The following is a 20196-nucleotide window of genomic DNA, read 5'->3' as shown; positions in this document are numbered from 1 at the left end:
CCAGATTTGGACAGCTTTATTTACTGTTAGGTTAAATTCCAAAGCTTCTCATCTTACCAACCCTTTTTTTGGCACCATGCAGATGAATGCACGTACGCATCCCTTTAACTATTAAGTTATATCTCAATTCACGCTCTTCCTTCATGTCTTCCTTTTTGTTTATTTTAAGAAGTAAAAATCTCTATTTTTTAGATGATCTACCTCAATTTGAAGTGTTCCTTGCTTCTAAAGTCACCCAAAGATTGACACAACAACATTCTCCTATCCACTATCGAAATAAAAAATCCCATAATTATTACTTTGCTCGAATAAAAGTAAGCTATGATTTTTCGTCGTCAAACTTATTATAAATATGGTCTTTTTCTCCTTTCATAACATGATGTGTTTTAGTCCGAAATTTAGTGCATCAGCACAATATCTATAACATACAATAAATCATAGATCTTAGCTAGTTGTAGTATGAGGACATATATTCAATTGTATAATATTGTTAAGGTTGGTTACACGATTACATCACATAATTTATGTGAGCAATCACATGCTTGACATACCACTGTTATAGCGATGCATTGCATACACACTTTTGGAACGAAAATACATGGACAATGTTGCTTTATGTCTCCTCGTGACGGTTGGACATAAAAATTTCTCCTTAAATGAAACCTAAGCAATTATTGGTTAAACAAAAAGAAACACTGTTCCAGCCTTGTGAAGATTCGAATCTTTTCATCGGAACATTCCAAAACAAAACGAATTGCGGATCTGACGACTAGGAAATTCCCCTCAACCCAAAAATTCGAAAGCGTAATTCTAGCATCCAAATACCAATAAAGCTACCTCCCCACGCATTTGCCAACTCAGCCGTCATAAATCTCACAACTCCCAATAAAAACGTCAAATCTTCAAAAAATCGTTGCTAATTCCATCAGCTTATAACCTCCCTTTCCTCCCCTGTTTCTCTCTGGACCAAACTTTCTCCTCCGCCGGAAAACCATCATTTCCGGTTGCGGGAAAGCCAATCCGACCGTTGGTGGCAACTGGGTTTTTCTTGAAGTTCGAGTCTTTGTGGGTTTTTTGGTAATTTAATTATGATGTCGGTGGCGTCGCCGAGAAAATCATTAACAGAGAAGGTGTTTGAGAGGGTTGGCGGGTATTCTTACCTGAGCAGCTACCTCAAGAACAACGGCGGCAGCCACAGCAGCCAGAGACACCACCGCCACAACCACCACAAGGCGTGCGAGAACGACGAGAGTGATGACGATTACTACGAGGATGAGGGGACGGTGGAGCTCGTGCAGATTGGAGCTGAGAGGACCAAGAACGTCTTGATTCTCATGAGCGACACCGGCGGCGGCCACCGCGCTTCCTCCGAGGCCATTCGTGATGCCTTCCGCATGGAGTTTGGCGATGAATACAGGGTAACTGCCGATTTCGGTTCTTGATTTCCCTTCAGAATTTTTTTGGGTTTTCTTCTCTTTTTCCTTCCCTTTGTTCATAATTTAATGGTTTTCTTGTATATATAAAATAATAGTAATAATAATAATAATAATATTTTATTGTATTTCTTGATCAAGTTTATGTTGCCAAAATTAATTACATTTAGATTTAGTAATTATTGATGTTATAATCTTTGTTTCTACAATTATTCATGAGATGCTTATTCGATTTGATATTTCAGATATTTGTGAAGGATGTGTGGAAAGAGTACACAGGTTGGCCGTTAAACGATATGGAGAGATCGTACAAATTCATGGTGAAGCATGTGCAGCTGTGGAAGGTTGCATTTCACAGCACCTCTCCCCGATGGATCCACAGCGCCTATCTCGCCGCCATTGCAGCCTACTATGCCAAGTAAGTTCCCTTACCTCCTTTTGCTTTTCGCTTTCAATTCAACGAAAACCCCATAAATAACTCTGCAAGTAGAGAGACTTCGGTAGAGCTGTGCCGTGCAGAAGGTATGATCGGGCACTCCTACCAATGTATTTCTCCTGCAACTGAAGCTAAAGTTTTAGTCGCATAATTCCTACTGAAGTTTTTAATAGAGTATGATATTACTCTTACGTATCTTTCCAACTTTTACCTGGGCTTTTAATTTTCTATCTTTTCTTTGAAATGATTCTTCTCATCTACTTGTCACCTAATCAATTGTTAGAGACTAAACTAATTGTGAATTATTGATGGGATTTGGGTGGAGAATCCGATTCTGATCGACTTACAAAGTCTTAATTTTTACCTAGATTTGTTAATTAAGTATTGATTGGGGAATTATTTTAACTGAAGGGAGGTGGAGGCTGGTCTAATGGAGTACAAGCCGGACATCATAATCAGTGTGCATCCTTTGATGCAACATATTCCTCTGTGGGTGCTCAAATGGCAAGGCCTGCAGAAGAAGGTGATTTTCGTGACGGTTATCACAGACCTCAACACCTGCCATCCTACATGGTTTCATCCTGGTGTCAATAGGTGCTACTGCCCCTCACAGGAGGTAGCGAAAAGGGCGCTAGTAGATGGCCTTGACGAGTCTCAGATACGGGTCTTTGGCCTGCCCATCCGGCCCTCTTTTGCTCGGGCGGTTTTCTCCAAGGTGTGTAGTGTTGTGTGTTTGCAACTTTGCACATCTGAGAATGTGTTTGTATGTATGAAGGTTCAATATTGAGTGCTTGGTTACTGAATTTTATTCATTGTGCCTTTATTCGCACCCTCTAATTCACGGTTGTGTAGGATCAACTCAGAGAAGAACTCGAAATGGACCCTGACTTGCCGGCAGTTCTGCTCATGGGAGGTGGCGAAGGAATGGGGCCTGTAAAGGAAACTGCAAGGGCTCTTGGAGAGACACTCTTTGATAACGAAGCTGGAAAACCAATTGGTCAGCTGATCATCATATGCGGGCGGAATAAAACCCTCGCTGCCACGCTTGAATCCAATGAATGGAACATTCCAGTGAAGGTACACATTAGTCCTTGCTTGTTAAAACATGTTGCCTCGACAACTTTGATGCAGTTTTTGTAAAGATTTCGATGTGGCATTTTTAAGTTTTTTACATTCTTCGAATGCGCAGGTTAGAGGATTTGAGACACAAATGGAAAAATGGATGGGAGCTTGTGATTGCATCATAACAAAGGCAGGACCTGGCACAATCGCAGAGGCATTGATCAGAGGGCTTCCAATTATCCTCAACGACTACATTCCCGGACAAGTAAGTGATCATTTTTCGTGCATTTTCTTCTCTTTTTTCATACAACTTGTTCAAACTGATCGACTAACATTTCCACTTGGATTCCCAGGAAAAGGGCAATGTGCCTTATGTGGTGGACAATGGGGCCGGCGTCTTCACCAGAAGTCCCAAGGAAACAGCGAGGATTGTCGCAGAATGGTTCAGCACGAAAACAGACGAACTGAAAATGATGTCGGAGAATGCACTAAAACTAGCGCAACCTGAGGCTGTGTTCGACATTGTCAAGGACATCCACGAGCTTGCCCTCCAACGCGGTCCCATGGCGAACATCCCGTACATGCTGACATCTTCGTTTACGAGTTTAATCTGATTAATTACCGGGGATTTAATTTGATAATTCCCAGTACTAGAATGTCATGCCTTGTACAGAGATACAAATAGTTTCTAAATCATCCATCATTCTTTGGCCGCAATGGTTATAAATTTTCCTTTTCTCCTTTTTTTTTTCTTTTTTTTTTAGAATATTGGAAATTTGGAAGTGGTTGGATATACGTAGGATGATGCCGAAGTTGACGATGTTGTATATGTTAATATGTTTGCCTTGGTTTGGTTTTTGTTTTTGCTTCAAACTCAACTCATTTGAGGCTTCAAAGCATGCAAAAGTGGTCTAGCTTTTAAGAAAACCTATATTCCGAGTAACTTCCCTTGGCTTCCAACTATCAATCATCAAACTTATTAACGCGATCTTCAAATTTAATCTCGACTAGATAATAGTTTAATTTTTTATGTAGTTGAAGAAACGCATTACTCTTACCAATACGCAAGTTTTGATTGAGCTATTCTTTTAATTGCATTTCACGTTGTAAATATAATTTGTCGTTTGGCAATGCGATGCGAAAGGCGAAATCAACTTGCAAAAATCATTTTCTAACACGAAATCGTAGTAATTTGGAAGTTGCTTTTTCGTTGTTTGGCTCCATGTGGATCTCTCCTTCCTAAATCAGGCAATCTATCGGTTAGGGTTTTATAGTCAATCAGAAAAGTATAAGGTGGCTTTGATCCACCTCCACCTCCACCTCCAACACTTGATCATCCATCTCAGCTGTCTTGTCTTTTTTTTGGCGGGCTTGGTAGTTAGCGGTTGGAGAAAAAGGCGTTCACCAAAACCACACAACCAAATAAAATAAAAAAAAAGAGAGAAATGTTGGATTAAATTTTTTTTTTTCAAGTATAGTTTTGGCTAAAATCGGTAGTGGACACCATAATCACGGAACTTTAATGAAAAGCTCATGGTACTGTTCACTTTAATGAAAAACCATATTTTTACATTAAAAAGTCAATACTTATACTATTTACTTTACCTTTTATGTTGTTCTAATCGTTAAAACTCAAAGTTTTCAAGTCATTTTCATTAGTTTTTCTTTTTAAATTTGATTACTTTACATATTATTGGAGGAGAAAAAGTCACCATTTTAAATTTGATTATTTCACATAATTTTGAACAAGAAAAAGTCTTCAACGAACGTAACAACTTTAAAATAAGACAAATCCATATAAACAAATTATCTATATAGAAAAATGCTACAAAACTCTTTTAAATTAGGATTCTCCATCACCTCATTTTTTAGTATAATATTTTATAATGTTGATGCGGAATTGTGCTAAATAGATAAAGTGATGGAGAGTCCATAAAGAGTCCAACTTTTGAGAGAGTTTAGCATTCCTCGTGTATATAAAACTAAAAAATAAGGACAACATAGATACATAATCACAATGAGATTTTTGTTGACTAATTATGTAAGAATCACTTGTGTTTATAGGTGTTCTTAGCTACAAAAAGGGATCCTTTCTAGATCCCTTCCTTCTAATCCTAAGGATCCACTAATTCAGACCCTTGAAATTTGATCCAATTGCTACAACAATAGAATCACTTTAAAAGTTATAATAATTTTAGTTATTGAATCAAATTTCAATGATCCGGATTGGTGGATCCTTAGGATTAGGAGGAAGGTACCTGGAGATAATCCCTTTCCCTTAGAAATACGTCAGCATTTTCACTAAAAACTTACATTCTTTTTTAAGAACCTAGCACTCGGCAGCATGGCTTTTCCAAAAAAACACTTTGATTTCAAAATATAGCAAAACACTTTTGGTTGATAAAGAAACGTCTTTAGCTATTTCAAAAGTCGTCAAAAACAAAACATAACATATAGGGGTGTGATATCCACACACCCCTTTTTACTTCTTACACATCCTTTTAATTTTCAGCCATCGGATCGGATGAATTGAAGAATATCAAATGACAAAAATCAACAAGGGTATGTGAGAAGTAAAAAATGGTGTGTGGATAGCACAACCCTAACATATATTAGCATATTTTCACAATCTACATATTTGGGCCTCTTTAGCATGTCAATGAATGGTACTTATAGACCTATTAAAATAATATATAATTATTGTCGGGCCTAATAAGATGAGCATGAGTAAGGCCGACTAAAGGATGAGAAAATAAGTCATTGGACCTACAAGGCAGCCTAAGGAATCCAATTGACAGAACACCTACACAAGAATGAAGGACAACTGCCACCATTGATCACTCATAGCACGAAGGTCTACTGACAAGAAGAGACAATAGCATAACTTAATAATACTTTATGACCACTTGAGGCAGTCGGTAGACCTGACAATTTTCTAACATAGAGCTCCAAAGACAAGTCTGTTCAAACGTCAACTACATTATTGTAAAGTGCTATTCTAACCCACATCACAACAAGGACGTAGCCCCATATTTAGGGATGAATCATTTTATACTTTGTTCATAACCTAGCTTTATGTCCCGAGCACACTGATTTTTACTAACCTTTCAGTTTTGAGCTTTAACAAGTTGTTGAACCCAATTTATGTTGGAAGTGAATGCATATCACTAATTACACATGTGCACAGGAACCATTAGATTAAAACGGACGAACGAGATGAAGTTCTTAACCTAAGATTCAACCGGGTGAAAACCCCATTTTCACGGTCAATTTTCCAAGCCGGTCATTCAACCCGGTTGTAGCATGACTTAAAAGTTTAATTACCACCGTCAATCACAAGTGGCGCCTACATGTGATTGACGGTTGAGAGGGCGAGTTGTAGCGTACTCTCGAAGGCGAGGTATCACCTCGCAGGAACCAACTCCCTCCTTCCTTCTTCCTCCCACCAAATGCCAATTCTCTGTGAAAGCTGAAAGCTCCAACAATTCCAAACCCCCATTGAAGAAATTATTCGACCAGGTACTGAATTTACTACCCAATATTTACTCCTGTATTATAAATTTCGCTTTCTGTTTTCCTGGCAATTGATCAAATCTAGAGAGAGAATGGTGTCTGGTAGCTGAGAAAATCTAGAGAGAGAGAGAGAGAGAGAGAGAGAAACTAACGAAGCTGAATTCTCTTTTCAATGTTTGGATAACAATAATTACACTTTCTGTTCTCTTTCAATTGCAGTCATAAGCTTCTTATTTGGGTTAAATTTCTCTGTTTTTTAATTTTTAATTTTTAATTTTCATCATGTTTTCACCTAAATTACCATGTAATGTCTTCATCGCTGAATTTTCAGGGACCCAATTGGTTGTTTGGAAACTAAGTCGTGGTGATACGTAGTCGTTCGGCTCAGAAAGATGGTAAAGCCTCTATCTTTTTTTCCTAATTTTCAATTTTATGCTCATCATTTTGATAAATTGTGGAGGATCATTAGCTGGTGATCGTCAATTTTTCGGTTTCGACACATGTTTCTTTAATACACTGAGGAGAGAGATAAATGTCAATGAAAGATTTAGTTAAAACAGCAGTTGACAACTATGGTGACAGGTTTATCACTCTAGTTTCGTTGACGATGAAGAAATTACTAAAGCTTGTGGATGCCCTCTTTTACCTTTGAAAACCCACATAAAGGGACCTGCCCCGGTTTCAGAGCAAGGTTTAGATGTTTACAAGCACATTCATATTATTAGCTGATGAGATTGTTTGATTTGTCGTATTTTTTGTTATTGATACGATGAATCTTCTTCTGCGCAGATAGAACGGATATTGTTGATGAAGCGATTACATTCTTTCGAGCTAATGTTTTCTTTAGGAACTTTGATATTAAGAGCTCGGCCGATAAGCTCCTCATTTATTTGACATTTTATATCAATGTGGCTTTGAAGCGGCTTGAGGGTTGCAGAACTTTGGCTGAAGGAACCAAGGCCATTATTAATTTGGGACTTGAAAAAGTTCCTGTTCCTGGAGAGCCAACTTTCCCTTTCCCGGGACTTTTTCCTCTTCCTCAGTCCCAGCGGGAAGCAGGTGAAGCTCTTTCTCATCTGTGCTTACATTTAGAATCATTCATATTATTTACTCTTGTATGTTAATTGATTAAGCCAATTAAAATGATAAGCTAATCTAGTTTCTCAATTGCAAACCTTGGATATATGGCACTACGATTTAGTTTTTGATTAAGTTATTCTTGATGTCTTCTCTTTAAGTTCCAGCTTTATGGATATTGATGAACATAAAAATCGAGTTGATTTGGAATGTTCTAGCAGTTAATGTTTTGAACAAACGCTATCACTCTAGTCCTCGTGGACTGTCACAATACAAGGCGCCCTACCTTTGTTTGGCTGCTTGACTTGCTTTGTTTGTTTTCACTTCAGTTATCAATAGATGATTGATTTTTGACCTTCTGAGATGACCTTGAGACGCCTTCATATTTCTCAGCATGCTTATCCGGTTATGGAACATGCCTTCATTTATTGAACCATAGATGGTCTTGAATCGGCTGACTCGTTGCTAGACTATCAATTCCGAATAAATAAAGAAACAGACCCTCCACAGGGAATTCTTTCATTAGAGTTTCACATATTTCACTAGGATATCTGAACTTGAATTGTTAATAACAAACACATGTATTCTTCTTTTGAGCCAATTATTGAGATAAGACAGTCATATTGTTAGTTCTTCAGTTTAACTCTTCAGCATGACATACCGTCAGTTCCATGTAGAACATTCGTTGCATCTTCAATACATGAATCCCGGTTTTCTTTTTCTCCCTTTAAACTTGATGCTACACTATCGATTCTTCTTAAAGGTAATTTTCATCTGCCCGCTTCAGACGCTAAATACATACACACACATACATATATACGTTATCTTATATTTCAAAGTATTGAATGGTTGCAGAATTGCTGAGGAATTATTTGAAGCAGATACGGGAGGAAGCAAGCGGGAGATTATTGAGCGTTGCTTATAGACCGAATGGGACTCCCAACAAGTGGTGGTTGGCGTTTGCTAAAAGGAAATTTATGAACGTCATTGTTCCGTCAGCCTGAGTAGAATAGCTGCTGTTGTGGATTCTGAACAGGCAGCAGTGTAGTGATGTTGAGCCACCAGATTACCTTGCACACCGGAGACACCTCTTTCCGAAACCTACAGTGTATACTTTCTCTTCCTCTTTCGACAGAGCCCTGTATACGAATAAAATACCGATTTTTCGACAGAGCCCTGTACCGCAGAGTAAACACATCTCATCTCATATACTTGCAGAGGACCATGTCATTCGTACTTTCCACACACGGACTAGTGATGACGTGGTGCTCCGTATTGAGGCAAGGGTTATAAAACTGACTAAGGGTAGATGGATTCAATTGTTTACCAGAAAAGGAGAACAACATGATTTGTGGTAATGATTTGGGACTAAATTTGTATGGACAAATAGAAACATGAGCTAATGGGTGAAATCATAGTCCCAACTCCCAAGCAATCCATAGTTTTATAGTCCAATCCCGTGATTGTGAGCCAACAAAATGATTGGGTCTTTTTGGTAGCTCTGCCAACTTTTTGAGACAGGAGAATCAAAGAATGCTGTTATGCTTGTAATAGTTAAGAAAGAGGGAGAATCGAATGGGACACCTCGATGTTTGGAGAAAGGGCTCTTAATCGAGGTATAAACCCTTTATCCAAACGCTAACTGATCAAATGAATCAGAACCGACCAAAACTTTAAGTGGAGAAATTTTTCAGTGTGATCGGTACACGGAGTGATACATCATGTGTTGCTGCACAAATGATGAGATATGTGTGTTAAAAAGTTAATAACTTAAAAAATAAAATTTCTCACAATTTACATAAAAAAACACATGGTGTTCCCTTTATGTTCCAATCACAATGAAAATTTTCTGTTTTAAGTGGTAGTGATGCTTATCGACGTACTAATTATTTATTGTGATGGTGAACATCAGCACCAGTTTACGATGGTTAAGAAAATGCACTAAGCAACATGATATTCATTTACAACATAAAAATTACTGGAATGATTCGAACTTGACAACTCCCGTTACCATACGGAGATATTTTAGCTAAAATTATTGATTTTTTGGAAACCAAGTGTTTACCTTATTTCTTTTTCGTCAACTTGTAGACCGAAGAAAGCTGAGCAGACTACACTTACAACACACACAGCCAGCGGTACTCATCGCACTCCCAGGTCTTTCACTCCCATTCCCTTCAATCTCAGCCGTTGATCTCTTCCCCCCATCCATGAACCGTATGTCCTTTAACCTTAGGGTTTCCACCATCAATTTCACCCCAATCTCCTCCACCGCCACCATCATCGCCGTCCATGTCGTCGATGGCCAAGATCACTCACCCCCGCCAACAGATCAACGGCCAGATTCTGCCTCAGCCCTGTCCTCACCTTGCCGAGTTCCTCTCCAACAATGGCTCCAAGCCCTTCCGGGCCTTGCAGGACTGTCTACGGGTCAAGCCGCCGGGTGGCCGCGCATCTATCCGCCGCGATCCCAAGGAGGTCCCGCGATGTGGCGCGTGCGGGGAGTCCGAGCGTCCCAGACTCTATGCGTGCATCACGTGCGCTGCCGTCCACTGTCACGTGCCACCCGGACCATCCCACGCTGCGGCTCACGCCTTCTCGATGCCTCCCGGTCACGAGATCGCCGTGGACGTTGACCGAGCGGAGCTCTTCTGCTGCGCGTGTAGAGACCAAGTCTACGATCGCGACTTCGACGCCGCAGTCGTCCTTGCTCAGACCGCCGCTTCGACTCTGGCCTCCTCAGCCACGTCAGCAGTCCAGCAGTACGCGCCGGAGAATCTCCGGAAGCGACGCCGTATCGACTACAAGCCGTGGATACCGAATCTGAGAGAGCAATACTTGGTGGGGAAGAATTCCAGTCCCCTAAACGGCGACGTCTCCGATTTGCCTTGGGGATTGCGCGGGCTCAACAATTTGGGGAACACGTGCTTTATGAACTCGGTTCTGCAGGCATTGCTCCATACGCCGCCGTTGCGGAACTACTTCCTCAGCGATCGGCATAACCGCTACTTCTGCCAGAAGAAGAGCAATGCCGATAACGCCGCCAAGAAAACTGCTGCCAATACTATTGATGGTGGCGGGAACAAGAGCGCTGCGCGCGTGTGCTTGGCCTGCGACATGGACGCCACGTTTTCTGCGGTTTTTTCGGGGGAGCGGACGCCTTATAGCCCCGCAAAGTTCTTGTACAGGTTTGTAATCTGTACAAATCGCATTTTAATCACAATGTAGGTGGTCAGGGGTGCAGGGATGGCGAAAATATTGTTTGATTTTTCGGGTTTTTGCTGATCTGTTGTTGTGGTAATGCCGTAGTTGGTGGCAGTACGCCGCGAATTTGGCGAGTTATGAGCAGCAGGACGCGCATGAGTTCTTCATTTCTATGCTTGATGGGATTCATGAGAAGGTGGATAAGGATCGGCGGAAACCCGAGAGCCAAGGTTAATTCTTTCTCAATCCGAAACTTGTATCTGTTAATTTTCATGTTGTGTTTTATGTGCATGCTACTTGAAATTCATGGGGACATCATAAGATACAATTGCTAAAGAACAAAATTTTATTGTGTATTGTTTCTGAATGTATACATGGAATTTGAATCAGTAGGGCCCTCTGTGTTTAATTTCTTTCTGGAAGCTCCTATACTTGAAACCGCATTGGATTTTGTAGAAGTTGATCATTTCTGAGAGCTTTTGAAGTTCATCTAATACTGAAATTTCTAGATAGAATCCTGCCTCTGTCATAGAGTAATATAAATTGGCAAATTGCTAATCTGGGAAAAAAGAAGTAGATTTTATTGAATTATCTAGTTTTACTCTTGGACACCACTCTCTGTAGCTCCTCAGAGATATTGTTATCTCGGGAAATTGTTAGGTTTGGTTTAGTGCATTTCATAAGTCGTAATCACTTTTCGTTGGCCAGCTTAGAATTTATTTTAATATCGTGTCTTTAGTGTATTTGTGGCCGCCTAGTGGTAAACTAGTGTTGCGAACCCTGTGATGGGTTAAGAGAGCTTCCCGTAATACTTTTCTCTTATATCAGAAAATGAACTGATGGGCTTTACAAGATGGGAGTGTGAAAAATTAGGTGCTATGGCAATATTGCAAGACGACTAACTTAAGAGTTCCTAATGAGCAGTTGACTTCCCCAACATCTGTATTTTTCTCGTTTTCTTTAAACTAAGGTGACTTTAACATGTAAATGCAGGGTGTGGGTTTAGGTATCTTGCTTGTTGCCCTAGGAGTTGAGAAGTGCTGAACAATTTAGGGCTAATTTTCAACCTCTACCTGCTGGCTTGATGGCGTTATCAGCTTCACCCAGTAAGTCCACTTTCGTTTAGCTGTCTTGGGTTTATCTAGCTGGGGAGTTCTCGTATTTTATAGTCCTCAATTAACTCAACCTTTGTGCCATGTTTAGGGTCTAATTACAACAATGACCCCAAACCCAGAAAATTATAAGATTCTTCTCTTAGGTTCGCAGCCAGCAAAAGTTTTCTTATCAGTCCTGTGGGTACTCCAATTCAAACTTTTCTTGCATCATCAGCCATCTTGTTGCTTTCTACCTACTTCTTGGCATAGGTTGTTATCAGACTTTAACTACCTTTCCTTATCACCTTGGAAACTGGGCATTTTCCCTTGTCATTCAACTTCCCTATAGTTCTGAGGAGTGAGGAGGTGCATTTTCCCAAAATTATTGTTAATGATATAACTGGATGATTGAGTAGCTGACATATATGGGACGTATAGGATATCTGACTAATCTGGGACATATAGGATATAGAGGCTGCGCATTATCAATAAAGCTTTCGTTGTAACTGTTATGTTAATGTTTGTCCATTAGAGATGGATTCCAAGGCATTCTTTCTAGTGTTTCCAGACATTGAATTGTTTGTATTTTGTCTAGACGTGGATCTTCACCTGCATTTGCATGTACTTAATGAAAAAAAAAGTCGCTGATAAATTTTCATTTCTTTTGTAGTGCAGGCAATGGAGACTGTTGTGTTGCTCACAGAGTTTTTTCTGGTATCTTGCGATCTGATGTCATGTGTATGGCCTGTGGTTTTACATCTACAACATATGACCCATGTGTGGACATCTCATTAGATTTGGAACCTAACCAAGGAGGTTCTGCAAAGACTGGGTCCACAAAGTCAAGTCATTCTTGCAATGGCGAGGCAGATTGCATGAATTCCAGCCAAAACTGTGGGGTTTCTACCCTTATGGGATGCTTGGACAGCTTTACGAGACCTGAGAGATTGGGCGCTGACCAGAAATTTTTTTGCCAGCAGTGTCAGGTGAGGCAGGAGTCTCTCAAGCAAATGTCCATAAGAAAGCTTCCTTTGGTTTCATGCTTCCACATCAAGCGATTTGAACATTCTTCGGTGAGGAAAATGTCAAGGAAGGTTGACCGTTATTTGCAGTTCCCATTTTCGCTTGACATGGCTCCTTATCTTTCTTCTTCCATCTTGAGAAGCCGATTTGGAAATAGGATTTTGCCTTTTGCTGGGGACAAGCCGGATGCATCAAATGACTTATGTTCAGAGTTTGAGTTGTTTGCTGTCGTCACTCACACAGGCAAGCTAGATGCAGGCCATTATGTGACTTACTTGCGATTGAGTAATCAGTGGTACAAGTGTGACGATGCTTGGATCACACAAGTTAATGAGAACATTGTGAGGGCAGCACAGGGCTACATGATGTTCTATGTACAGAAAATGCTATTTTACAAGGCAAGTGAGAAACCGAGTCCTACATGATCTTCTGGCCAGAAAAGTGAGCGATGAATTTTTGTTGCATGAGATGAAAGATGGAAAAAAAGGGAAAAAGTATGGAAATTCATGGTTCGGTTTTGTTTGCTGGATAATATGTTATCCAGCCGCTTTTGTCATTGGTTAAAGAAATCAGGCAGCTCTCTACGTGCTCAGAGCTCACCGAGGATGAGGATGAACTCTCAGATGGAGCGTTTTGAGCCTGAATTTTTGGGGCAGTCTTGCATTTGGGAAAGTATTTAATTCGTAAGGGTTGATATTGGTTTCTGATATGAAATCCTATTTCCAGGTATTGGTGATGGTTGATTCTTTTCTCATGAATCTTCTTTCATTCACAGATGTTGCAATGCTTGGACAAGTCTAGTTAGATTTAGATTACCTACTGCCTACAGTTGACTAATATCAATGTCTAAATCAGCAAATCTCATCTTAATTGCATATGTTTATTGATAGTTTTATATGGAATTTTACTGTGAGTTTTTCTGTGCCCTATTCTCTGGTAGCACCATAACTTATCTAGTCCAATGCGACAAAATGTGGTTGAATAAAGGTAGTGATTTTCCCTCTCGTTTTTCTCCTTATGCACTTCTTTAAGTTCTGTCATTGCATTTTCATTTTATTTATTCAATCTAAAGTCTATGAGACTGAGAGTGGTGCGTGGGCAGAAAACGGGTTTGCGAAAATCCCTCCGCTTGACTTTTTTTTTCGAACAAAATTCGCCACTTGAAAATTAAGAGAATTTTTGAACTTACCTTTTGGTGGGTAACGGGAGTCTACTCAATTTCCTCGCAACGGGCTGACAATCATTTGATACGAGAATCAAACTTTAAACCTCCCACTTATGTATATGTGTGTGTGTAGTATCTGTTATACTAGCGTCACTTGTCATGTAACTTTAGTCCCAAGTTTCTTCCCCTCCTAACCCTCTACCAGAGTTGGGCTCGGGGGAATTGAAGATGGGTTGGGTTTGAAAATTAAACATTGTTGGACCCTTCGAACTCATCATACGACCCAACAAATTTGAGACTCCCAAATTCGCGGGAGTTGCGTGGGGACCCAACAGCATGGCCCCACCATATAAATCCAAAGGATCCGAATTCAAAACAAATCTGAGCCACAAACCCAATCCGTTCCGTGGCGCAAAAATGCCCCTACGACGCAGCACCAGTAGCTCGCTTCCTCCTCCTCCAAAATTTACACAAAACAAATTGAAATTTTCCACCTTTTAGTCGTCACGGACTAGACACGGATAGAGACGCACTGAAATGGCGAAGCTCACACTCAGAGCCGAGAGCTCCTCGTGCCTATTTTCACACAGCACGGGATCGCAGCCATCGTCGTTCGTGTCCACGCTCGGACGGCGTAGTTTGATTCGGTTCCCTCCGAAGCATAATTTGGAGTTCAGAGTGTTTTGTAGTATTAAGGAGAAGGAAAGCGTCAGAGAAACTAAGAGGGTCAATGGGTTACCGGTGGATAAGCTCCAACGGGCGGGTTCGGGGTCTGGGTCGGATTCTGAGGGTGAATCGGGTCTGAACAGCGGGTCTGGGGAAGTGGGTTTTGATTGGGATTGGCCTCCGTGGAAGAGCGTGCCTCAGAGGTACAAGCTCATTGGGACTACCTCGCTTGCGTTTGTTATCTGCAATATGGATAAGGTAAGTCCTGTGGCTCTGCTAGCTCTGTTGTTATTTCTCACTTAGGCATTTCATCGAACAAGTTCAAGGCATGAAATTTTTAGCTTGAACATTGATTCACTTCGGGTTGAAAAGGAAAGAGATTTACTGCATAAACGCAATTGGACGTGGTTTTGGATTTTAAACGAATCAAGTTTGCTTCTTTTGCATGTGGGATTGATTAAGTTCGATTTTTGGGTGTTTGATTGACAGGTGAACTTGAGTATTGCTATAATTCCAATGTCCCACCAGTTTGGATGGAGTTCATCCGAGGCGGGATTGGTTCAATCCTCGTTCTTTTGGGGGTATGCATTGAGTCAGTTGCCTGGTGGCTGGCTTGCCAAGATATTTGGTGGGAGGTTTGTTTTTTAAAAGCTCATTACAAGTTTTTAGCTTGTTACTTGTTTATTTATACTTAGAACTATGCGGCATTGTTCAATCGTGCTACAATTATTCCGTGTGCTATGACTAGAAGCATTTTAAGAATTGTTTGTTCACTGATGCCACGATATTATATGCCATTCTCATCTATCGTTTTCTTCTAATGCAGAAAAGTTCTTGAGTTTGGAGTATTAACTTGGTCTTTGGCTACAGCACTTGTACCTCTTGTTGCTGGATTTACACCTGGTTTAGTTTTGTCAAGAATTTTGGTACACTCATCTACCACATATTCTATTTTCTACAGATTCTTGTAATTCAGTTCGATTTTGTTCGGCCTTTTGTTTTCGTGTTTGATTCCCATCCTATTGTTGGCTTGAGTGTCAAAAATGTGTTACTTACTGAGAGCTCTTTTCTGTGAAGTACAGGTAGGAATTGGAGAAGGCGTTTCCCCATCCGCTGCAACGGACCTTATTGCCAGGCATGTATGACATTCTTATGCATCATAGATTCATAGGTGTTGTTCATTGAAACATACTTTTGTTCAAATTCAGGTTGTCTAGTGGATTCAATTTCTTTATATTTAAGACCCTTAATAAGCTTTTACCTAATGCAGGACAATACCATTGGAAGAGCGGTCACGGGCTGTAGCATTTGTCTTCGGTGGTCTGAGTGTAGGAAGTGTTGCAGGGTATGTTGAATGGGTTTTTGAAGATTTTTGTTTCTTTTTCAGAAATGAAAAGGGAAATTTTGAATCAGAGTACAATATGAGGACGTTTTAATTTTTGGTGTCATCCTAAAGAAGAGTTTGGTTTTCTTATGTCTGTATATTCGTTGTGTACTCAGCCTTCATTGATAGCCATTTGTAACATTGGACTTCTTGCAGGTTTCTTCTGGCTCCTCCCCTTATCCAAAATCTTGGCTGGGAATCTGTTTTTTACATATTTTCCTTTTTGGGGATTGCTTGGTAAGTAGCTGTCTCAGACACTCAGAATTAGGGGTCTCCTTTTTTTTTAATTTTTTATGAAGAATTAATTCACTTAACTTGTTCCAGTCAATGTGAAAACTTATTTATTTGTTATCAATATGCCAGGAAAAAAACAATATTGTTTTTCCTTTTTTGCGTTTTCTGCCAAGTACTAACCTTCCATCATAATTTATTATAAAGGAACTTACTTGGCCAATTAATTGTTAATAGCTCTCTTCTTTTCTCTTTTTCTTTTCGAAAAAAAAAAGAAAAGAAATGTTATTGTGGAACACTGAAGTCTGGCTATATGCTCATGTTGTTCCCTGATATATCTATCTTGAAGGTATCTGGGATTTCAGTTTCTTGAAGGACAAGCCTCATGGGTTGGTGAATCTATTCCACGTGAGCATTTAATCCCTTCTCCATTATCCTTGTTTATTTGGGCAAAGCTTATATTTTTTTTCCTGTAAAAATGCGCAATTGATTACTTATCCGAAGGTAAATTTGACTAGATTAAGGACCTGTTTCTTGGAGTAACCAATGCCATCTGGTCATCATCTTTTTTTGTTAAAGAAAAACTGTTTGGTTTGGGAATTATGAGAAAGCTTCATAATCCCCATTTATTTTTCTACTTAATGAGCATTTAATACTTGGTAAAGGCTCCACAGCCACTGTTGCTTCTGCCTGTCATTTCGCATTGTAGTTTCTTCACTACAATGTCTCTCTTTATGATGCAACGAGCACCATTTTGCTAATGTATCAGCAATCACAATTGTTGCCACAGTTACAATGATCATTACCATTTACAAAGATATACACACAATTCTATCACTGCATATTCCTCTTTCATTCATTACAAATTTGTCACAATGCATAAAGTTGACCTCCAAGACTATTAATTTGTACAATGTTTCACAAGAAAATTTGTCCTATATCTTGATGATGAGTGGTCAATACTTCAATTCATGGATAGTGTGGTAACGATACCAGATGCTGTTGGCAAGATCAAAATTCAAGGATATGTTTGTGCATTATTTTCACGTGCTACATTTCTTGCATAGTGACGATTCTTTTTATTCATTTAAAAATACTTGATAGGGTCCCAATCAACAGATGTGAAGAAAACATGGAGTACCGAAGAATTAGGTGACTCTTTGAAGGTGTGATTCTTTTTTGTGTTGTATGTGTGACTTGGGGCAATGCTGGTGTTAGCCAGGCAAATGTTCTGAATATGACAATTGAGTGACGAATGTTAAACTTTATTGTTGTTTAGACTAATCCAGAAGATAACTGCAACCTTTTGATTTACATCATTGCTTTTAAGTTTAATAATCATAGTTTACATCTTATCGTAACATGTAGCGATTACTGTATACGACTTTGGTTTCTTACTTGCTTCTATTTAGTAGGGTGTACCATGGAAAGCATTTTTTCAAAGTCAAGCTGTATGGGCAATGATATATGCTCATTTTTGTGGAAGCTGGGGTCATTATACTTGCCTAGCATGGCTTCCCACCTATTTTAGGTAATTCATGCAGACTTTTACATTGTATGATGATAGGGAGGTATGATTTTTACTTTATTCGTCTATTTAACTAATGTAAGTTGTGACGGCACTTGCCAACAATTGTGACCGTAACTTGGTCTAGGAAATAGAAGGAAAACGAAAAGTACTGGATTAACTTAAGGTCATATATAAGTTATCTAATCTTTTATTGAAAAGTATGTTTATAAGGACTTTGTATCTGAGGTAAGTAAATTATTTTCTATGCAGTGAGGAGCTGAACCTGAATTTGACAGAAGCTGCATGGGTAAGTCTAAAAAGTCCACCGCTTTTTGGTTCTTAGCGTTCAAGATAGAATTACCAACTTCAGCCTGCAATATCTTATACCACGTTATACATATACTTAGACTTATTAATTCTCTACGAATCTGCCCATCAAAGCATTATATTTCTGCATAAGGTATTACCAATTTATAATAAAGTTTATTCAGTTGTCTGATATCGGGGTTTTTGTTTGTTTCAGGTCTCTATCCTTCCTCCATTGGCTTCAATCTTTGTGACTAGCATTGCATCACAATTTGCTGATAGCTTGATTTCTAGTGGAGTTCAAACCACTACAGTAAGCATATTTTAGATCGAGCTACTCTGTTGTACTTTATCAAGTCAAAAAACTTCATCGTGATGAAATTTTTAGGTTTTTCCTACAGAAGATGAAAAACGCCCTCAACAGTTTTCTCAAGTTTATGGATGTACTTCCTTTTGCTTGTTCATTTAATTGCTATTTACCTGTTGAATACATAATAAACTTGTTACGTTCATAATTTAGTTTTGAATAATAAGTTTATGGCTTCCATTATCATTCCTTAACTAGCTAGAAAGTATTGACTATTTTATTAGGGTAATGTTTGCACTGAGATTCACTCTTAATGTTTCTGAATCCCTTGTTTTGTACATGTAGGTCCGAAAAATTTGCCAAACAATTGCCTTTTTATCTCCTGCAGCTTGCATGACTCTTTCCTCTGTTGATCTAGGATTGCCCCATTGGGAAGTTGTTGGAATTCTCACTGGTGGTTTAGCCCTCTCAAGCTTTGCGTTGTCAGGTACAGAGCAATCGAAATTGAGACTTGATTGTTTAGGATGGTGAATACAATGTTTTAATGTCTTACGCTGTACTCTTAATGTAATAATCAAACGTGCAGGATTGTATTGTACCCATCAAGACATGTCACCCGAATACGCAAGCATACTTTTGGTATGTAAATTTACAAGAACCGTGATTTGTATTTATGTTCTGGAAGATGCTATGGAGCATCCTCTTTTTATTTATGATCCACCTCCTCCATTCACTTGGTTACAATTCAACTTTAAATATGATTTCCACATTGTACACATCATCGGTGTGAAGGGTGGGTGGTGGAAGTTTGTGTCTTTTCATCTATGGTCATGCATGATTCCATTCAGTGGTCTGACTCATCTAGGTAGTTCTTTTCTTGGCCAATTATTGACGTAAATTTACTCATGAGTCGTGATAATAAGAGCTGTATACAGTGCAACTACTTTTGGACTTGATATACATGAATGTCACCAAAAACCATGTCCATGCATTTTCTTAAAATCAAACATACCCAGATTCTTATAAATTTGGTTGATGTGACGGATTCTAATTTTCCACTCAGGGTATTACCAACACTGTTGGGGCGGTACCTGGAATAATAGGTGTTGCCCTCACCGGCATTCTTCTTGATTCAACTCATTCATGGAGTGTAAGTATTCTCTGTTAGTGAACCTTAACCCTTTCCTACTTTCAATAGCTTACATCTTCCCAATTAGTTCGTGGTAACTAATTCACTTGCGTGTTATGCAGATATCATTGTTCATTCCATCAATATTTTTCTACCTGACTGGTACAGTCGTTTGGTTGGCGTTTGCCAGCAGTAAGCCTCAATCCTTTTCGAAGAGAGACTGACCTTTTTTGTAGTTCGGTCTTTTTATCTTGAATGAAGTTTCCAAACAGAGGGAATCTTCATTCAATGTATAACTAGTGTCACCTGTGTTCGGAAATTAGCTTAATACTCGCCGTTTTGTTCATTCTGTACATCTAGAAGGCAAGCTACCACACATGTATATGTAATCTTTCATGCAGTACACTTTTTTGTTGTTGTAATCTCGATTAAGTGTTCTTGGTTAGCCCCCAAACGACGACGGGTGAAATCTGATATTGTACAGCTGTTTTAACAGTTCACAACTTCACGTTGTATAAATATGTTCCGAAAGGTCAGAAGTTTTTGTCGACATTTGATCACCATTTAGTTTGCACCACTTAGGGTTTGAGATGATGGATCATTAGTTTCTTTGATAGTCTTTGCATTGCACATCAATCATCATGTCCTTGAGGAAC

The 20196-nt window shown here is 39.4% G+C and overlaps 4 protein-coding genes across 5 annotated transcripts; all 4 read left to right on the top strand.

Annotated features, from left to right (window-relative positions):
• Positions 1-838: 838 nt before the first annotated feature.
• Positions 839-3658, top strand: LOC126602396 (monogalactosyldiacylglycerol synthase 2, chloroplastic-like). The gene is made up of 6 exons (XM_050269243.1): positions 839-1418; positions 1679-1851; positions 2281-2584; positions 2722-2946; positions 3059-3196; positions 3285-3658. Exons 1-6 carry the CDS (start codon positions 1089-1091, stop codon positions 3543-3545), a joined length of 1431 nt encoding a protein of 476 aa, XP_050125200.1. The 5' UTR covers positions 839-1088; the 3' UTR covers positions 3546-3658.
• Positions 3659-6283: 2625 nt separating this feature from the next.
• On the top strand, positions 6284-8933 carry LOC126602411 (actin-related protein 2/3 complex subunit 3-like). Its single transcript, XM_050269262.1, has 5 exons — positions 6284-6450; positions 6776-6839; positions 7027-7135; positions 7234-7503; positions 8377-8933. Exons 2-5 carry the CDS (start codon positions 6837-6839, stop codon positions 8523-8525), a joined length of 531 nt encoding a protein of 176 aa, XP_050125219.1. The 5' UTR covers positions 6284-6450; positions 6776-6836; the 3' UTR covers positions 8526-8933.
• A 672-nt stretch (positions 8934-9605) lies between these two features.
• LOC126602388 (ubiquitin C-terminal hydrolase 22-like) lies at positions 9606-13744 on the top strand. The gene is made up of 3 exons (XM_050269232.1): positions 9606-10709; positions 10831-10955; positions 12495-13744. Exons 1-3 carry the CDS (start codon positions 9814-9816, stop codon positions 13265-13267), a joined length of 1794 nt encoding a protein of 597 aa, XP_050125189.1. The 5' UTR covers positions 9606-9813; the 3' UTR covers positions 13268-13744.
• Positions 13745-14386: 642 nt separating this feature from the next.
• On the top strand, positions 14387-20079 carry LOC126602395 (probable anion transporter 6, chloroplastic). 2 transcript variants are annotated; one of them, XM_050269242.1, is made up of 15 exons: positions 14387-14931; positions 15163-15308; positions 15500-15599; positions 15756-15808; positions 15944-16018; positions 16214-16294; positions 16638-16696; positions 17408-17454; positions 17704-17819; positions 18069-18105; positions 18322-18417; positions 18757-18898; positions 18998-19050; positions 19475-19561; positions 19663-20079. In XM_050269242.1, exons 1-15 carry the CDS (start codon positions 14545-14547, stop codon positions 19762-19764), a joined length of 1581 nt encoding a protein of 526 aa, XP_050125199.1. In that variant the 5' UTR covers positions 14387-14544; the 3' UTR covers positions 19765-20079. The 2 variants fall into 2 exon arrangements, with proteins under 2 accessions (XP_050125199.1, XP_050125198.1); XM_050269241.1 differs by having other exon boundaries at positions 14390-14931; positions 17393-17454.
• The last annotated feature ends 117 nt before the right edge of the window (positions 20080-20196 follow it).

This window comes from Malus sylvestris, chromosome 15 (genome assembly GCF_916048215.2).
Source record: "Malus sylvestris chromosome 15, drMalSylv7.2, whole genome shotgun sequence".
In the NCBI taxonomy this organism is placed as follows: domain Eukaryota; kingdom Viridiplantae; phylum Streptophyta; class Magnoliopsida; order Rosales; family Rosaceae; genus Malus; species Malus sylvestris.
The sequence above is the reverse complement of the archived record's forward strand: the minus strand, read 5'-3'. Positions and strand labels throughout refer to the sequence as shown.